The sequence below is a fragment of the Polyodon spathula genome, chromosome 5 (genome assembly GCF_017654505.1).
Source record: "Polyodon spathula isolate WHYD16114869_AA chromosome 5, ASM1765450v1, whole genome shotgun sequence".
Classification (NCBI taxonomy): domain Eukaryota; kingdom Metazoa; phylum Chordata; class Actinopteri; order Acipenseriformes; family Polyodontidae; genus Polyodon; species Polyodon spathula.
The window spans coordinates 54,294,317-54,312,504 of NC_054538.1; the positions used below are offsets into that span (position 1 = coordinate 54,294,317).

General features: G+C 41.2%; 1 protein-coding gene across 1 annotated transcript in view; it reads right to left on the minus strand.

Annotated features, from left to right (window-relative positions):
- LOC121316053 (inactive phospholipase D5-like) overlaps nucleotides 1-18,188 on the minus strand; it is a 110,980-nt gene that overhangs the window by 26,895 nt on the left and 65,897 nt on the right. Inside the window, exon 5 of the mRNA XM_041250761.1 lies at nucleotides 11,108-11,235. Coding sequence (XP_041106695.1) covers nucleotides 11,108-11,235 — 128 coding nt within the window. The remainder of the gene's footprint in view (nucleotides 1-11,107; nucleotides 11,236-18,188) is intronic.

The window sequence follows — 18,188 nt, forward strand, 5'->3', positions numbered from 1 at the left end:
GGTGTCCTGTCACAGACATATGATTTTGCTTACCTCAAGACCAGCATCTGAATGTTTAAATAGCTTTTTATGTTATCAGATTAGCTGTAGATTAGAATGTCTTTATGCGTGGATTGATTTTAAATTTAATTCACAATTAAGCACTTCAACGTTCCAGCGGGCATCTATGCAAAATAGAAGTCCACTAGATCTGGAATTGGCTGTTCGCACTCAATCATTTTCTAATCCATAATAAGTTTTCAGAACTGTGGTAATGGAACAGCACAGAATTTAATCTTTAAAGTCCCATCGTTTGACAGTTCAATCAACTCCTCTTGGGATTCAAGTCCAGGTTTGTATCGATTTCAGAATCAAAGAGATTTTGGATCCAATTCAAATGTTTGTTTTCGAGCTCTGGAAAGTATTCACTGAAGTACTGTTGCAGATTAATCAAAGGAGCCACGATTAGTGGTAGGATGCTGCTAGTACTCATGCTGGAAGATTTAAGTTCTTCATGTAAAAGTGGAAACATTTCTGTCACTCCTTCATTAAGTTTATTTTCCCAGAGAGTAATTTTTTTGTGAATGCTCTAACTTTGTCTTGCATATTTAATACGGTTACTTCACTGCCTTGGAATCCATTCTTTTTCAGAATCCATGTAGGATTTTCAAAACAACTGGTGAGTTGGCTATTGTCCGTTGATAAGAAGTGTTTCAGCTCATGTCGAAGTTCAAGCACTTGTTGCATGACTACTCACCTTGACAGTCAGTGTACTTCACAGTGGGGCAGTAAGTGCTTGTGGTTTGCATCCATTTCACCACAAAGTGCAGCAAACATTGTGTGTTTAGGGACCTAGCTTTTATCATTTGTCTTTATAAAAGCTACAACACCATTACGTTTGCCGGTCTATCAGCTGCACCGTCAGTGCACAACCCCACACAACGAGACCAGTCTATTACATTTTATTGAATATATCCATCTAGCACTCTGAATATTTCCTCACCAGTTGTTCTCCCTGGTAATTCTTTACAGAAAAGGAATTCTTCGACAAATTCCCCCTTCTATAAACCTAACATATACAAGTAGCTGTGCGGAATTTGCAACGTCTGTACTTTCATCTAACTGCAAGGCAAAGTATGGGCTAGCACGCAACCTATCCAAATGTTGAGCAAAAACATCTTCTGCCATATCACATATCCTTCAGCACACAATGTTGTTTGACAATGGCACCACTTTCACAACAGTAGCTGGCAAAATTAACTTCCCCAGTTGTATGTGATTTATTGGGCGAGCAATGTAGTATGAGGCTAGAAAAGATGCCTTTAAGGATCACTAACATGCTTTATCAATACATTTCCCAGCTTCATTTGGGTGTTTTTGTTGTAAATGCCATTTCAGCATTGATGAATTGAGGATAGGCTTTCAAAGCACATCACACATTCTGGGTAATCACAACGTCTTTCTTTGTAATGCAAGAAAACCCAGAATAAATGTGCTCAGCATCATATTTTTGAGATTTTGATGCCTTCACTGAGAATTGCTGCTCATTTATACTGGTGATACTTGTGGCACTGGTACTCATCGAAGCATCACTGCATTCTTTTTCTTCCTCAGGTTCCTTTCTTTGGCATTTCAGAAACTGCTCCATTTTGACTGTTATATTTTGTCGAGTTCTCACTGTACATGTGCGGAAGTGGAATGTTTTATTTTATCAACAGCGGGGAGAAAATATATCTAAAACTTGAACAAAAAAATATAAAATATATTTTTTAATCGGATTGCCAGAAATTCTGCTTTGTATTTAATTGTAGTCTCACTATGTAAATTACATTAATATAGATATTTATCCATCCATCCTTCCATTATCGATCTGCTTCTCCTGGTGAGGGTCAGGGCTATAGTTGTTTATTTAAATTTTAATTACAATTCACCATGCTTTTGTGATAATGGTACAGCTTTAAACACAAAACAAGCTACCAGGCACATTCAATGCACACGTGCAGGGCAGAGTACACGAGGGCACAGGTTTTAAGATTTGTTTATTTAACTCTTAAGATTTGCTTTTAAATATTTCACATGTAATTTTCTTTTGTTAAATAATGTTAAATTTTACATATTTCCTGCGGACCCCCAGAAGCTTTGCAGGGTCCGTGGACCCCAGTTTGGGAACCCTTGGCTTAGGTTATTATCCTGCTTCACGCTATTGTGAATGACCATGAAAGGCTTTACTGTCACACGTTTACATGTGCATTATGGGCATTATGCATGTACCGGTGCTTCCTCAGATATACTATACACTGATTTTATTTTCTTTTAGTACTGGGCCATTTTGTTAGATTTAAATATCATAGCCTGTATAAGCCTAAGTTAGTTCTCTCATGGACCTTGTGCAGATAAAAATTTTAACAAGGTGATGTTAAGTATGTACTATATTGCCTAAGAATTCAGTAAAAATTAGACAGCAATCTGCAGTTATGGCCAAATGTTTGCTATCACCTACAATCTTAGGTTTGAGACATAATTAAAAAAAAAAAAAAAAAAAAAAAAAAAACTATATAAACATAATACAGATGTTTTATTTAACATCATGTAATCAAAGAAACTACAAAATCATATCGCAAAAGTCTACCAGAAGCCCTAATAGTAGTATAGTATTTCATGTTAGATTTTAAATGTTTTAATTTTTGTCATTTTTTCATTAAGTATATGGATTACTTAATCCTATTCAAGAGATCCGAGCTGAATTAGAACCATTAGGATACTCACAAGGTACATTTAGCCTCCTGTGGGTCCCTCAAGGCTATAATAAACAAGGCCACAGCAGCCACAGCAGCATCGGCACATAGGCCTACATGTTGGAAATAGATAAATGACCAGAGCCTGGATTCCTGTCTGTATTTTGAAAGAGGATGCTGCAGATGTCCTTTCTCCACTTTTGGCAAAAACCCAAAACAGTTGCTAGGAGCTGCAGACAACTCCAATTACAGTCCCCTCTGAATCTTGCTACCTCAGATTTAATCCCAGTTCCCATACGGAAACATAATATATTGCAGTATATGTCAAAGCAAAGTATATACACTGAACAAAAATATAAACGCAACATGCAACAATTTCAAAGATTTTACTCAATTACAGTTCATACAAGGAAATCAGTCATTTGAAATAAATTCATTAGGCCCTAATCTATGGATTTCACATGATTGGGAATACAGATATGCGTCTGTTGGTCACAGATACCTTAAAAAAAAAGGTAGGGGCGTGGATCAGAAAACCAGTCAGTATCTGGTGTGACCACCATTTGCCTCATGCAGAGCGACACATCTCCTTTGCATAGAGTTGATCAGGCTGTTGATTGTGGCCTGTGGAATGTTGTCCCACTCCTCTTCAATGGCTGTGCGAAGTTGCTGGATATTGGCGGGAACTGGAACACGCTGTCATACACGCCGATCTAGAGCATCCCAAACATGCTCAATGGCTGACATGTCTAGTGAGTATGCAGGCCATGGAAGAACTGGGACATTTTCAGCTTCCAGGAATTGTGTACAGATCCTTGCGACATGGGGCCGTGCATTATCATGCTGAAACACGAGGTTTATTGCGAAAGAGAAAAACAATTCTAGATTTAACTTGAGATTGAGATTTGTTAATATGGGATTTAAAAGACAAAGCACTGTCCAGCCAAATAACTAAATATTTATAAACTGCTACTTGCTCTAATTCAATCTTAGTAGAAGTAAACATTTTGCAAACACTTTTATGAGAACCTGTAGTAGTTTCTATTAAAATGCATAAGTTTAGTTTATCAATGTTCAGCAAGACACTAGTCATAGAAGGCCTGTTGAATTTTATCAAAGCTAAGTTGCAAATTAGACATTACTAATCTCTTTTAAATATATGCTGTATAGTGCAATATATTTTTAAATATATTCTCATACATTTCAGAAAACATTCAAAATATATTGCAATACATTCCTACAATAATACAGTATATATTTTATAGATGGAATACCGTTTCATGGATTTTACATTAAAAAAGGCTGCTTTGCATACACAATTTCTTTAGTGCATTTTAACAATTTTTACGATAGGGCGTTGATTTAAATTAAGGAATGGTCTATTAGTGTGTATATATATATATATATATATATATATATATATATATATATATATATATATATATATATATATATATATATATATATACAGGCACCTCCAAAATTATTGGCACAGTTGATAATGATGAGCAAAAAAGGCTGTGTAAAATAAACAACAGGTAACAAGCTATAGTTTATGCTCAAAAATATGGGAAAACTATATTATTTTATACTAATACAATTGCTCAGGGAAAACATTTATTTTTAACAAGTAATTAACTTAATTTTCTCAAAAAGATAAGTGTCAAAATTATTGGCACCCCTAAAGATTCTTATAAATAAAATCAAACAAAATGGCATTATCAATCTGCATTAACATTCTACTTTAAGTACATCTTATTCTTAAGGAACTATGTTGTGGCTTTCCGTGGCTTCCTGTTTCATTGGGGTATAAAAATGAGGTAACACGCATGTAAAATCCATTTGTCATCTATCACCATGGGGAAAGGCAAAGAACTCACAAATGAAAAGAGAAAAATGGTTGTTGACCTTCATAAATCAGGCAACGTGTACAAAAAAATACCTAAAAACCTAAATATACCACTTAATGTCGAAAGCTTTCTACAGGGATGCTGGCCCATGTTGACTGCAATGCTTCCCACAGTTATGTCAAGTTGGCTGGTAGTGGATCTCTACTCCGAGTAGTTCGTTCATCCCCTCATCCCACAGATGCTCAATTGGATTGAGATCTGGTGACTGGGCAGGCCACTGTAGTAAGCTGAATTCACTGTCATGTTCGTGGAACCATTCCTGGACAATCCTAGCCTTGTGGCATGGGGCATTATCCTGCTGAAAAAATCCATTAGCAGATGGATACACTGTGCTGCCATGAAGGGATGCACCTGATTGGCAATGATGTTCAGATATCCTGTGACATTCAAACGTTGCTCCACTTTTATCAAGGGGCCCAATGTGTGCCATGAAAACACATCCCACACCCCACACCATTACACCACCACCGCCAGCCTGCAATGTTGACGCACGGCGGCATGATGGATGCATGTACTCATGTGGTTTTCTCCATACCCTAGTCCTCCCATCAGCGTGAACAGCAGGAACCGGGATTCATCAGACCGGCAATGTTTTTCCAATCCTCCAGTGTCCAGTGTTTTCATTCCTTAGCCCACTTCACAACCGGTTCCACTTCTTTTTGCTGAAAGTGGAACCCCATTTGTATCACGGTACTATGAGTTGTGCATTCTTTTATAGGTCTTTTGGCACCAATGTTGTACTCTACTGTCAGTTGAGTAACTGTAGCCCGTCTGGTGCTCAACACAATTTGTGTCTGCCTCCTTTGGCCTCTTTCATCAATAGGCCATTTTTGACCACTGGCCTGCCGTTGGCTGGATGTCCTTTGGGTGGTGGACCATCCTTGATACACATAGGAAGCTGTTAAGCATGAAAACCCCAGCTGTGTTGCAGTTCTTGACATGCTCAAACCGGCATGCCTGGCACCTACTACCATACCCTGTTCAAAGGCACTTAAATCTTTTGTCTTGCCCATTTACCATCTGAATGGCACACATACACAATCCATGTCCGAATTGTAGCTTAAAAATCCTTCTTTAACCTGTCTCCCCTCCATCTACACTGATTGAAGTGGATTTAACAGGTTACATCAATGACAGATCATAGCTTTCACCTAGATTCACCTCGTCAGTCTATTTCATGGAAAGAGCAGGTGTTCCTAATGTTTTGTACACTCAGTGTGTGTATGTGTGTGTATATATATATATATATATATATATATATATATATATATATATATATATATATATAGATCTAGAAAGCAAAGGAACTCACTTGTATATTGCAGTTTTGGTATGTTATTAATTTGAAGAAGTTTAACACTTTATATTGTCATACAAGTCATTATTGTCTTGACACAAAACAACTTTATAAATGACATTACATGTTTGCTGCGTAGTTCAAGGGGCGTGCAGTAGGGGGCTTCCAATTTCTTGTCAATTAGTACCAATTCTCTATTTAAGCCCTAATCACTTGCACCATCGCTGTCTAGTGTTTCGTTTTGAATCCTGACTGGTAGTGGTAGTGTTACTCTGTTTAAAAAAAAACAATTCTACGAATATCCTTCTGCCCACGCTGTTTCTCCTGACTTGGATGAGTTCCTGCCTCCGACTCCTTCACCAGTCAGTCTCTGTTGGACCTCCCGTCCCTCCTCCTCCCGGCTTCTGACTGCGCCAACCTCGCCAGCCGACCTTGCTTCCACCCAACGGCTCAAAGCGCGGTTCCACCAGCCAGCCCCAGCCACAGCTTCATTATAAAGATTGGACAACAACTGCTGAAAGTTCTCTTTGAGAAGGCTATCCCCATCCCCGTCGGCGGAGACCGCATGTCCCTGTTCCTTACTTATATCAGGCCCTCCCCTTCTGCTACTCTCGCAGCTCCCATCCTGGCTGCGCATATGCAAGACCCTGCTCACGCAGTCCAGCTCCCCCTGCCTGCGCAGCCACAACTTCTGCAGCAGCAGTTACACACTTTGCCCGTCCCCTACACTAGCGGTTCACCTCATGTCATGTTTAATCAGCTGCAAATTTGTCTCCAGCCTCTCGTAGACTCTCAGCTATCCCTCAGCACTTGTTTCGACAAACTGGAGATCCCTTCTGCTCCTCCTGCCTTCAGTTCCAGTACTTCTGCTCCTTTTTCTGGTACGTCCTCCTTAGTACCCCCCATTGCTCTCCCAGAGTTCAATCTTGCCTCAGCCACTGCATCAAGCTTCTCTTTATGTCATGCTATTGCCAACCATTAAATTTCTCCAAAAATTCAAAAGCAAATAATTGAAGGCAAGGATGTCAATCATGTCTCTATTCTCATCGCCACCTCCGAGTTCTTAGATCACGGAATGGTTGACTACGGAGACGTTCCAGTCACCCTAAATTCCCGCGACCCACTACTTCAAAAAAGCCTTTCCATGGGAGAATTCGTCCTCGCCTTCTCCATTTATCGCGACATTCTCTGTTCCGTTTATCCATACAGATTGTAGAAGCTAAATCGGTATCTCTTTCACATAATCGAATTTCCTATGTGCTATAGGGGCACTCTATTCTATCAATACCACCGCGCATTCTCAGCCAAAGCTGCTGCCACCCTTTCAGCTGACAACCGTATCATGGAGTCGTCCCGTTCGGATCCAGATCTCTTCACTGGCATTCGTGCCAATGCCTGCAGCACGTGCAGCTCCACAGCGCACTCCACCTATTTATGCCCTAAGACAGCAGCTAGCTCTCTTCAACCCAGTTCTCGTCCCTTGCCCTCTCTTCTCAGTTCAAGACAACTTACTCCTGCCTCCACCCATGCTTCAGCTCAATCCACCAGATCTCAAGCCCAAGACATCTATGGCCGCCCCATCAAGTTTTCAGGCGGCAGACAAATATGTAATAATTTCAATTTTTCTGTTTGCTCGATCTGCTCCTGCAAGAACCTCAATGTCTGCAGCTTCTGCAATGACGCCAACTCCCAGTCCATATGTCCTCTTATAGCTAAATGACAATCAAAGCTGTTTCAGGTTTTCACTCCTATCAATGTTCCGACTCTCGCTCATACACTTCATACTGACAAGCCCTTTGTCTCCTATCTAATCAATGATCTTTCAAATGGCTTCTCCACCGGCATCTATCAAGTTTCTGCTGAGTCTCACATCTGTCAAAACCTGCACTCTGCCATTTCAGAGCCATAAGTCGTCAGTTCCTTTATCCAAGCCGAAGTCAACAAAGGCTTCATGGTCAGTCCCTTTGCAGCACCTCCCTTCACTACCTACTGCATTAATCCCATAGGCATTGCTACCCGCAAATGTTCTGGTAAGAAACTCCTTATCATTGATCTATCTGCTCTTCGGGGCAGTTACACTCGCAGCATTAACTCCCTCATTTCAAGCGAGGAGTTCTCTCTTCACTACATTAAGCTATCAGACGCCATCAATTCCATTAAGGTCACAGGTCACAGAGCCTGGATTGCCAAAGCTGATATTTCTGATACATTCAAGGTTATGCCTATTCACCCTTCCCCCTCCATCATCTTTTACTGGGCAGACAAGTTCTATTTTTCCACCCAGCTCACCTTCGGTTGCCGCAGCAGCCCAAAAATATTCGATTCCTTGTCAGAAGCCCTCTGCTGGATTTTGCTCAAAATCTATCATGTTCCTTTCCTCCTCCATCTCATGGATGACTTTCTGCTCATCCCCCCCCCTTCAGATCCTCCAGCCCAAGCAATTAATCAACTTAAGACCCTCTTCTCATCAGTCGGTGTCCCTCTCTCCAAAGAGAAAACCATCGGCCCCATCAACTCTCTGGAATTCCTCGGAATTACCCTTGATATAGTGAAATTCGAAGCTAGCCTACCTTCTGCCAAATTCCAGCGCATTCTCTCACTCATTAACGGTTTCCAGATCTCCTCTACTATTAAGAAGCATGACCTCCTGTCTCTCCTTTGTCATTTCAATTTCACCATCAGCATCATTCCTCAGGGCAGAACATTTATTTCACGTCTTCTAGCCCTCTCATCAACTGCCAAGAACCTGAATTCCGACATCAAAATCTCAGCTGAGGCCAGAAAAGATATAGAGATGTGAATTAATCTCCTTTCTAACTGGAAAGGTCTTTCTATTTTATGGTGACTTCATTTCAGCTCCTCATGATCTCGCCCTCTTCGCCGATGCCCCATCCATTGGATTCGGTGGCTTCCACGCATCAGAATGGTTCTCCAGCACTTGCCCCCCCGAAATTCAGATCCTTCCCCCTCAAGAGAAATCCACGGCTTTCCTAGAAATATATCCAATCGTAGCTGCCGCCCTCCTCTGGGGTCACCAGTGGTCAAGGAAATCAATTATTTTCTTCAGTGATAACAAACCCACAGTGCACATCATAAATAAAGGGCGTTCTTCATCTCCCGTCATCATGCTTTTGCTCCGCCGTCTCATATGGTCTTCTGTATCTCTTACCTTCTTAATACAAGCCCGCCACCTTCCTGGTACCCATAATAATGCTGCCGATGCTCTCTCTCGCCTGCAGGTATCCAAGTTCCATCAGCTGGTCCCAACTGCTTCCCCAGTCCCCCTCCAATCCCCTCAGTTTCAACAGCTGCTATTAGACTGAACACTATATTACACTACATGTCTGCAGCCCTAGCCCCTTCTTCAAGAGCTTCTTATTCTATATATGTCAGTGTACGTTTAAAATATGTTTAAATATATACAATTATATATTTTTACAATTTCACTATATTTTGGAAGCTATTTTTTAATTTCAATATATGTTTTAAAAATATATATTTTTAAATATATTTATTGTATATTTTTTCCATATGGGTTATGATGGTAAGTCTAAACATATGCCAAGGCCTTATTTTCCCCAGGAGTTGCGTGGTGCGTTTTATGATTCAGAATCTGAGTTACATATGTTCTCACAATAGTACCCCCACAAGTTATCTGTCAGCTAAAAAAGGCAGAATAACTGCAAGTCAAGCAGAGAAATATATTGGCAAAAAGTCTTCAACTCCTGTCTGGGCCTTACTAATTTCCCAGTCTACTGCTTAAGCAAATAATTTTTCAGCACAATATACTCACCCTGCCAAGACTAGCTGACATCTGTTATCATTTAGAAAATACACATTACTGACAAACCGACTGTTTTTTTGTAATACTCTAATTATCTTTGAAATATATAAAATATACATAATTCATATATATATATATATATATATATATATATATATAATATATATATAATATAGAACATATATTTTATATATATACCTTATTAGAATTTAGAAACATTAAATATTTTTATTTAAAAATACCTGTTAAATATCCTTGTGACAGGGCAGAAGCCCTGCACATGGACATTGGGTATTTGCTATTTTCATTTAAGTTGATGCTAGATATGGCGGCCCTGGGAGCTAGAATCCCTGTAATGACACAGGTATGGAAGGTGGCCAGGTGTTAATTACATTTATTGAGTGTCAGTTAACCCAGGCTATCTGCTCTAAAAGAGGATTCTACAAACCAATTTCTTTGTTCCTCCCTTTTAATGGGAGCAGCGCTCGACCACTGTTTAGGCCAGCTTTTGTTTTGTTTTCTTACAGTAGACAAGAAACCAAAATCAAAGGGGATTTCCAGCAATTTTAATTTTTTTACTGAAATACCTTCTTGGATGGCCCAGAACAGAGATCCAGGACGTGAAGATGAAGATTTACTTTGGCTAACTGAATTGCTTGATTGCCTTTACATTTTAGACACACTTAGCTGATGAGACACCACAAACTCATCTTAGGAACTTTTCCCAATACCTTTTTAAATCACTCATAAATATGTGTGATATGGCTATGACTATTTTTTTCTGTATGCTGTTTTTTTTTTTTTGGTCAAGGCAGCTTGCTAGCATACACTTCTCGGCACTTCTCAGTTGTTAAAAAACAGTCAATGGTACATAATTTTTGAGTCAGGTTGCATCACAAACAAGATCTTCACTGCTGAAATCTTCTGAACATATGTTACACCTTTCAAAATGTACTCAAAACTAAAACGTTTTTGAGAAGGCAATTAACCTACCCATTTTAGCTGTACTGTGTTTTGGATGCACACTTCCTAAAGACAATGGAGAGTTCATTAGGAATTTCTAAACTGCATGTAAACTAAGCCATAGAGGTAGGTTAAAAGGTTAAGAAAATATATTGTAATCCTCAGGTTACATAAATGCCATGGTAAAACTAGGTCAAGTAGAAAACACTGGAGTAGGTGTTACCTTCGAATCTAGCTTCTTTGAAGTTAAGGGTGAAGTCCACCTGGGTTCTGCTGTGTATGCTATCAAATAAATCTTGTTTTGTATTTTTTATAAGGTGTTATTAAGAATCCCAACAACAGCCTAGAACACATGTCTTAATTTATTTAATTTATTTAAAAGATGGAATTTCAGTCTCTGTAATAAAATAAACATGATTTCACTTTATAATGTTTTTACCTGTGCCATGGAGTGCCATTCCATGCTCGCGCTGCCAATGTACATGTGCTTCTTATCCACAACCCAGAAAGAGGAACGCAGATTGCCTCTGGTTAAGGCTGTCATGTTCAGAAAGTGTATGTCAGCACCTGCATTAGGAACAAAGAAGAAAAACATCTGTTGAGCTTTGTCTTAATGTATCATGTCCCTTTCAAATAAAGTGTGATATGATATTTATATTATATATTACATTTTACTTATAGATGAATGTGCACGAAAATAATAACGTGCAAAGGATTGGCCTCCATATTGCCATCTCTGACCAGGACTTCTTACAGTGCTTTTAAATCAGCCTGCTTGTTTCTACTGGTAGAAGGCTGAACCAGCTTGAATTGGGACTCTTTCAGCACTAGTTACGATTACGAACTGGCAGAACTCTGTCTTTCTTTGACGGAGGGAGGGTAGGCAAAACTATTCAAATTATAGAAATATTTGATACATACTGACAATCTTTTGTCTGTGTAAATTGCTCATTGGACTGTTGTTTGGAGATGATATTGTATTGATGTGAATTGAGTTTTACAGGCTACATTATGGGGTCAATATTCATGGCTTTGTGTTATTATGGACATTATTCAGAAAATGATTGTCTTTATCAACAAAAATGGACAAAGGCTTTGACTGTAAAAAAATAAAAAATAAAAAATAAAAAGGCTATTATGGAATACATTGATCCAATGCCATTTAATTCAGTTATCTTTCTTTCCCTTACCCTTTTAAAATCAATCGAAGTGGTTTGACTAGTTTTATTCACGTTTCTCTATAATGTTTCATCTGTTGGAGCTGGAGTCTATTGTTCCAAAAGTTGTATGATGCTGTGACCTTTCATCCTCATTTATCTATTGTAAATTCTCTACCTTTTTCATGCACAAATTGAAACAATGGATCCTATTGTCAAAGCTTAACAACAAATACAGCATATCATTTTGGATTGGAAACACAAACAAGGTCTAGTACTTTCTGCACGAATGATGAGTCTGACAGATACCAATGTGGGAAGCTTCCCAGAAGGGAGGTACAACCTATTGCATTTAAGATGATACACTTGCTTAACAAATGTTAGACAATAATATTAAAATAGAAAAATGGAATGTTAACAGTCTTAATACGTATGTTAAAAGGAAAAAAAAAAAAAACACTAACCTACCTTAAACATAAAAAAAGAAAAACATTTGTTGAATCAAGATGTACCCAGGCTCAGACAGTCGTGGTTGGGGTCCTCCTATCATAATACACATGAGTCTAAGAAATGTGGAGTATCAATACATTTTGCAAAGTCATTAACCCCTTCTCTGCAGAGACCCTGGTGACGCCCTGTGCTACAGGCATTTTGTGATTTTGGGACTGTTTTACATCAAAATTAGTATATGTTCCTTTTTAGATACCCCTGGCAAACTACATATTGTTTTTTTGCCAGACTCTGAAGTTTCTATTGGTGCCAGGTTATGTGTTTTTGTACTGTTATTGTAAAAAAAAAAAAAAAAAAATGCTACTTTTTCATAAAGTGTATTATACCTGCATCACATTTAGACCTTAAAATGCTAATGTTTAGTATAAGAATGTAGAAACTTTTAAGTTGCTGGACATGCTTGCGCCTATATATACATCTTTTCATTGGTTTAGGGGGGTTTACTTGCTCTAGACAGACACCAGGGCACTTTGACTTTTCCCCTTCAAAATACGCATCGCAACATACATATTTTATCCATGTAATATAATGAAATTAAAACCATCAACCTAATAACTCCTGGATGAGCGACCTTGAGTGAAAAAACGGCAATCCGGCTTTTTCTTTTTTTTATCCATGTTTTTAATCATGATGTACTAGGAACGTCCATAGTACGAGAAAGGTTAAATGTGGCAATCCAGAAGGAAGTGACGACGAAGGAAAAGTCTTGATATTATTCGCAACAGTAAACAACTATAATTTAATTCTGCAACTTTATATGCATCGAATGTGGTGGACCCAGGGCAGGGTTCTTTGCTAATGCAGGGAAACTTATTTTGGAGTTGGGGGTCTTGCCTGCAGTTATAGGGGAAGATTTAACCAGACCCAGGACTTGTTTCTAGATAAATCAACATGAGAGGATACTAAGAATCCCAGTAACTGTAAAGCTCTGGCAGAACTAAGAAGAGCTCGGTCTGATAGATATATGGTGATTAATACACCCCACAGAAAGGGATAATGCATTCTGTTTCCTCAGTGCACAAAGTGTCATCTACAATTGACTATTTTAATCTCCAGAACTCTAGTTATGGCTGTCAGTAAATGTGATATAGGAGTTACTGGAATAGCTGACCATGCGAATGTGGATCTTATAATGGCTGTGGGGTTGAAGCCAATAAAATCACAGAAATGGAGATTAAATATATTACAGGACTTGGCTCTAACAGCCAGACTTCAGACAGAAATGTAATTATTTTTTAATATTAACAAAGGTTCAATACAATACAGCTCGGTGGTATGGGAAGCTTTTAAAGCATATATAACAGGGTGAATTGATTAAAATGACATCCACAAATAAAATATAAGATTTAGAAAAGCAACGCAAACTTGAAAGAGAAATTAAGGAATCAGAGACAACAAATGGAAGTAATCCTGCAGAAAAAACTTCATAAAATGGCAAAAGCTAAATTTGAAATTAATTCAATTTATAATAAAAAAGCAAAATATGCACTATACAAGTTAAAACAAACCCATGACAAATCAAGGGGAAAAGCAAGCAAACTACTAACACGCCAACTTAAAAATATGGAAATGAACTCCAGTATTCCAGTAATTAAAGATGAGACTGGACAGCTACATACAGACACCAAGTCTCATGATTACAATAATTTATTTCCCAGATTGAATTATCAAAACCTAATTTAGAACTGTGGCAAAGTGGTTGGTAAGGGGAACAGATGTCGCGGTGATGCGGTGCAGGAGTGATGATGAACAGACAACAGTGATTCAGTGAATAAGTGCTTTATTGCTCTTTTCCAGGTCTGGCGACCGTCAAAAATAATAAATCCCCGGCAATAGACAACAATGTGTAAAGCACGGGGATAATGAAAACAAGGGCACAGTCCTGAACAAAAACAATGGTACGGTCACCAGTCCTGGGTGATCGAAAACGTGCAGGTGCTCAGTGCAGTGGTGCTCCGGATAGTGCTCTCCTTTCGACAGCTCCGGAGATGTGCGTTAACTGTCTAGTGCTGAATACAAAAACAGACAGTTACACGGACAGACACAACAATACAAAACACGAACACAATCCACTCTGAGCTCCTCTCTCAGTCCTTCTCTCTCTCCACTCGTTTAACCCAAACGAAGGAGAAGATCAGCGTTACCCTGGCCCCTATATGTAATCCCGCATAATATCGAGGTAAACGGTTGCAGCTGCCTTAGTTTACCTTTCAAATCAATACGGTCTTACAACAGAGTCGCGCTTCTTTCCAGGCTGACCCACTTCCCTGACCCGGAAACGAACTGTCAGGCCAGCCCTTCCAGATACTTCTCCTCCCGTTCTTTAGCGCCCTCACAGGTTGGGAGGAAGATTCATCACCAGAACTCATCTTTCCGTCACATATCCCACCGCTCAGAGTGGAGCCGAAGGAACACTCGGCTAAATCTACCTTCCCCATTACTCCCCCCTCCCGGGAAAAATAATCTGCATTTTGGTGGTCTTTCCCCGCACGGTGTACCATGTGGTACATGAAGGGCTGCAATGCCAGATACCACCGAGTTATCCGGGCATTGCTGTCCTTCATTGTGCTTAACCACTTGAGTGGGGCGTGGTCTGTGACCAGATCGAATGAGTGTCCCAGCAGGTAGTATCGTAAAGAGTGAGTAGCCCATTTAATGGCCAAACACTCTTTTTCGACTACGGAGTAGTTGCGTTCCCATGCTAACATTTTTTTTACTGAGGTATAATATTGGGTGTTCTCCTCCAGCTACTTTTTGGGACAAGACTGCACCCAAACCTACATCCGATGCGTCGGTGTGGAGGATGAATCTCTTGGTGAAATCCGGTGTGATAAGAGTGGGGGCCTGGCAAAGTGTACGCTTAATAGTATCAAACGCTCCCTGACACTCAGCTGACCATTTAATTAAATTTGGAGCACTCTTTTTGGTGAGGTCGACTAACGGGTTAACCACTGTGGCGTACTTGGGGATAGAGCGGCGGTAATAACCGGCTAAGCCCAGTAGTGACCTCACCTGAGTGGTTTGGGGATCGCTGCATCAACCAAAGCCTGGATTTTGGTGACTACAGGTCTCACCCTTCCATTCCCCATTAAAAATCCCAAATATTGAGTCTCTGTTTTGGCAAACGCACATTTCCTCAAGTTAGCTGTCAGCCGGGCTGCCCTTAGAGACTGAAGAACGGCTGCAACCCTAGCCAAATGCTCTCGCCAGGTGGAGCTGTATATCACCACGTCATCAATATACGCTGCTGCATATTCATGATGTGGGCGTAAAACCTGGTCCATCAGTCTCTGAAAGGCAGCGGGCGCACCATGTAGCCCAAACGGCATGGTTTTAAAGTGGAACAGCCCTTCTGGTGTTGAAAATGCGGTTTTCTCTCTGGAGCTGCGGGTTAAAAGGATTTGCCAGTATCCCTTCGTCAGGTCCAGAGTGGAAATAAACCTCGCTTTTCCCAGTCTGTCTAAAAGTTCGTCGACCCGAGGCATGGGATATGCATCGAACTTAGCAATAGCGTTCACCTTTCTGAAATCCACACAGAAGCGGTTGGTGCCGTCTTTCTTAGCCACTATGACGATCGGACTGCACCACTCGCTCCTGGAAGGCTCAATCACCCCAAGCTCGAGCATATCCCATACCTCTTTGCGAACGCCACTTCGTCGACTTTCCGGGATCCGGTACGGTCTCTCTCGCACTGTGACACCTGGTGGAGAGATAATGTCATATTCAACTAAGTTTGTCCTGCCGGGCACGTCAGAAAAAACATCGCTGAACTCCTCAATAAGCTTATGCAGCTCTCTTTGCTGATCCGGAACCAATTGTTCCCCCATAGAAATCGCTCTTGTGCTCGGGGTCTCTGGACAGGGACCTAAATCATCCTCCATATTGCCTGGGGCTATAAATAAGACCTCCCTTGCCTGCCAGGGCTTTAACAAATTGACATGATAAATTTCACGTTCATTTCGGCGATCGGGCTGTCTAATTTCATAATTTACTTTCCCTATAGCCCGAATCACCTCATACGGCCCCTGCCATTTAGCACACAGTTTCGATTCAGATGAGGGAAGTAGCAGCATTACCTTGTCCCCTGGTCGAAAGGTTCGAATCCGTGCATTTTTGTTGTAATGCTGCTGTTGTCGGTGCTGAGCCGATCTGAGGTTGTCTTGGGCCAAACGACCGACCAAATCCAGCCGATCTCGTAGTAGGAGCACATACTTCACTACATTTTTAGACGAGCCTTTGTGCTCCTCCCACCCCTCTCTCAGCAGGTCGAGAATGCCGCGAGGCTGCCGGCCGTACAGGAGCTCAAAGGGGGAGAACCCCGTTGAACTCTGCGGCACTTCTCTCACCGCAAAAAGGAGGTAGGGAAGAAGCGATGCCCAATGTTTCTGCTCCTGTGTTACAAATCGCCTCAGCATCGACTTTAAGGTCTGATTAAAACGTTCAACCAAACCGTCCGATTGTGGATGATAAACGGACGTCCTGATGGGACGTATTTTTAATATTTTGTACACCTGCTGTAACGTATTGGACAAAAAATTGGTTCCGTGATCAGTCAAAATCTCCTTGGGGATCCCTACTCTAGCCATAATCTGCGCTAACTCGGTGGCTATTGCAGCTGCACTAGTGGACCTCAATGGAACTGCCTCTGGGTATCGCGTTGCATAATCCACCACTACTAATATATGCGTATACCCAGAGTCAGAAGGTAGCAATGGGCCCATTATGTCCATTGCAATGCGCTCGAACGGAGTGGAAATAATCGGCAGTGGGATCAAAGGAGCGGGGCGCACTCGACCTGGCGCTACTCGCTGGCAGTCTGGGCATGTGGCTACATATTTCGACACATCAGTATGAAGACCGAGCCAATAGAATCGAGCCAATATTCGCTCCCTCGTCTTCTCGGCTCCGAGGTGCCCCGCAAAAGGGATATCATGCGCCAGCCTCATGACCTCGGTCCGACAAGACGGGGGAACCAATAATTGTGTTACAGGCTGTCCTGTGCCCGCGGCTAGGTTTACCCTATATAGTAATTGCCCCTTTATACTGAAATGTGGATATACTAGCGGCCCAGCGCCATCAACATCCTTACCTTCAATGGACCGGACCTGCCCCCAAGCGTGCACCAGTGACGGGTCGTTCTTTTGGCCCCACACTAGGTCCGCGCTTGAGTACCACGGGTCCGGTATATTGAGAGGGGCTGGAATAACCTCTGCCCTAGTCGGCCCAGTAACCTCGCTCTCTCGGTCACACTGCGTTCCCACTCCCTTCGACTGGCGTTTGTTACCATTACAGCACTCTCCCACCAGACCCCAGCCTTGTCTCAAAGACGCTCCCTCCCATTTCGCCGTCCGTCTCTCCTTATTTGTTTTTCTAGGACGGAACAGAGGGGAAAACATTTCAGTATGAAAAGGAAACACATCACCAATCCGTTCCTTTTTCCCTTTTTCTGCCACGTTTACGTGTGTGGCTGAGACTGCCATTATTTGCACCAATTCTTTGAATTTTGGCCAGTCTCGGCCCAAAATAACTGGGTGCGGCAACCTTTCCGCCACCCCGACTACAAGGTGACGTTTTATCGGTCCTACCGATAAATATACTTTTAGGGTGGGGTATGCCGCCGTGTCTCCATGGATACAGGAGATGGCCACCTGACCTTGTGGCCGCCACGACATACCGCCCAAGAGAGCTGTCCTGATCAAGGTTTGCTCACACCCTGTGTCCACTAACGCGTGGGTTTTCACATTCCCTAAAACCACGTCAATCAGACAGGGCCCCTCCCAACCGTTTTCCCCCTGCTTACCCGTTCCAGGTGTCCAGTTGCATGCAGCCACGTCACACTCCATAGCAGCGGGG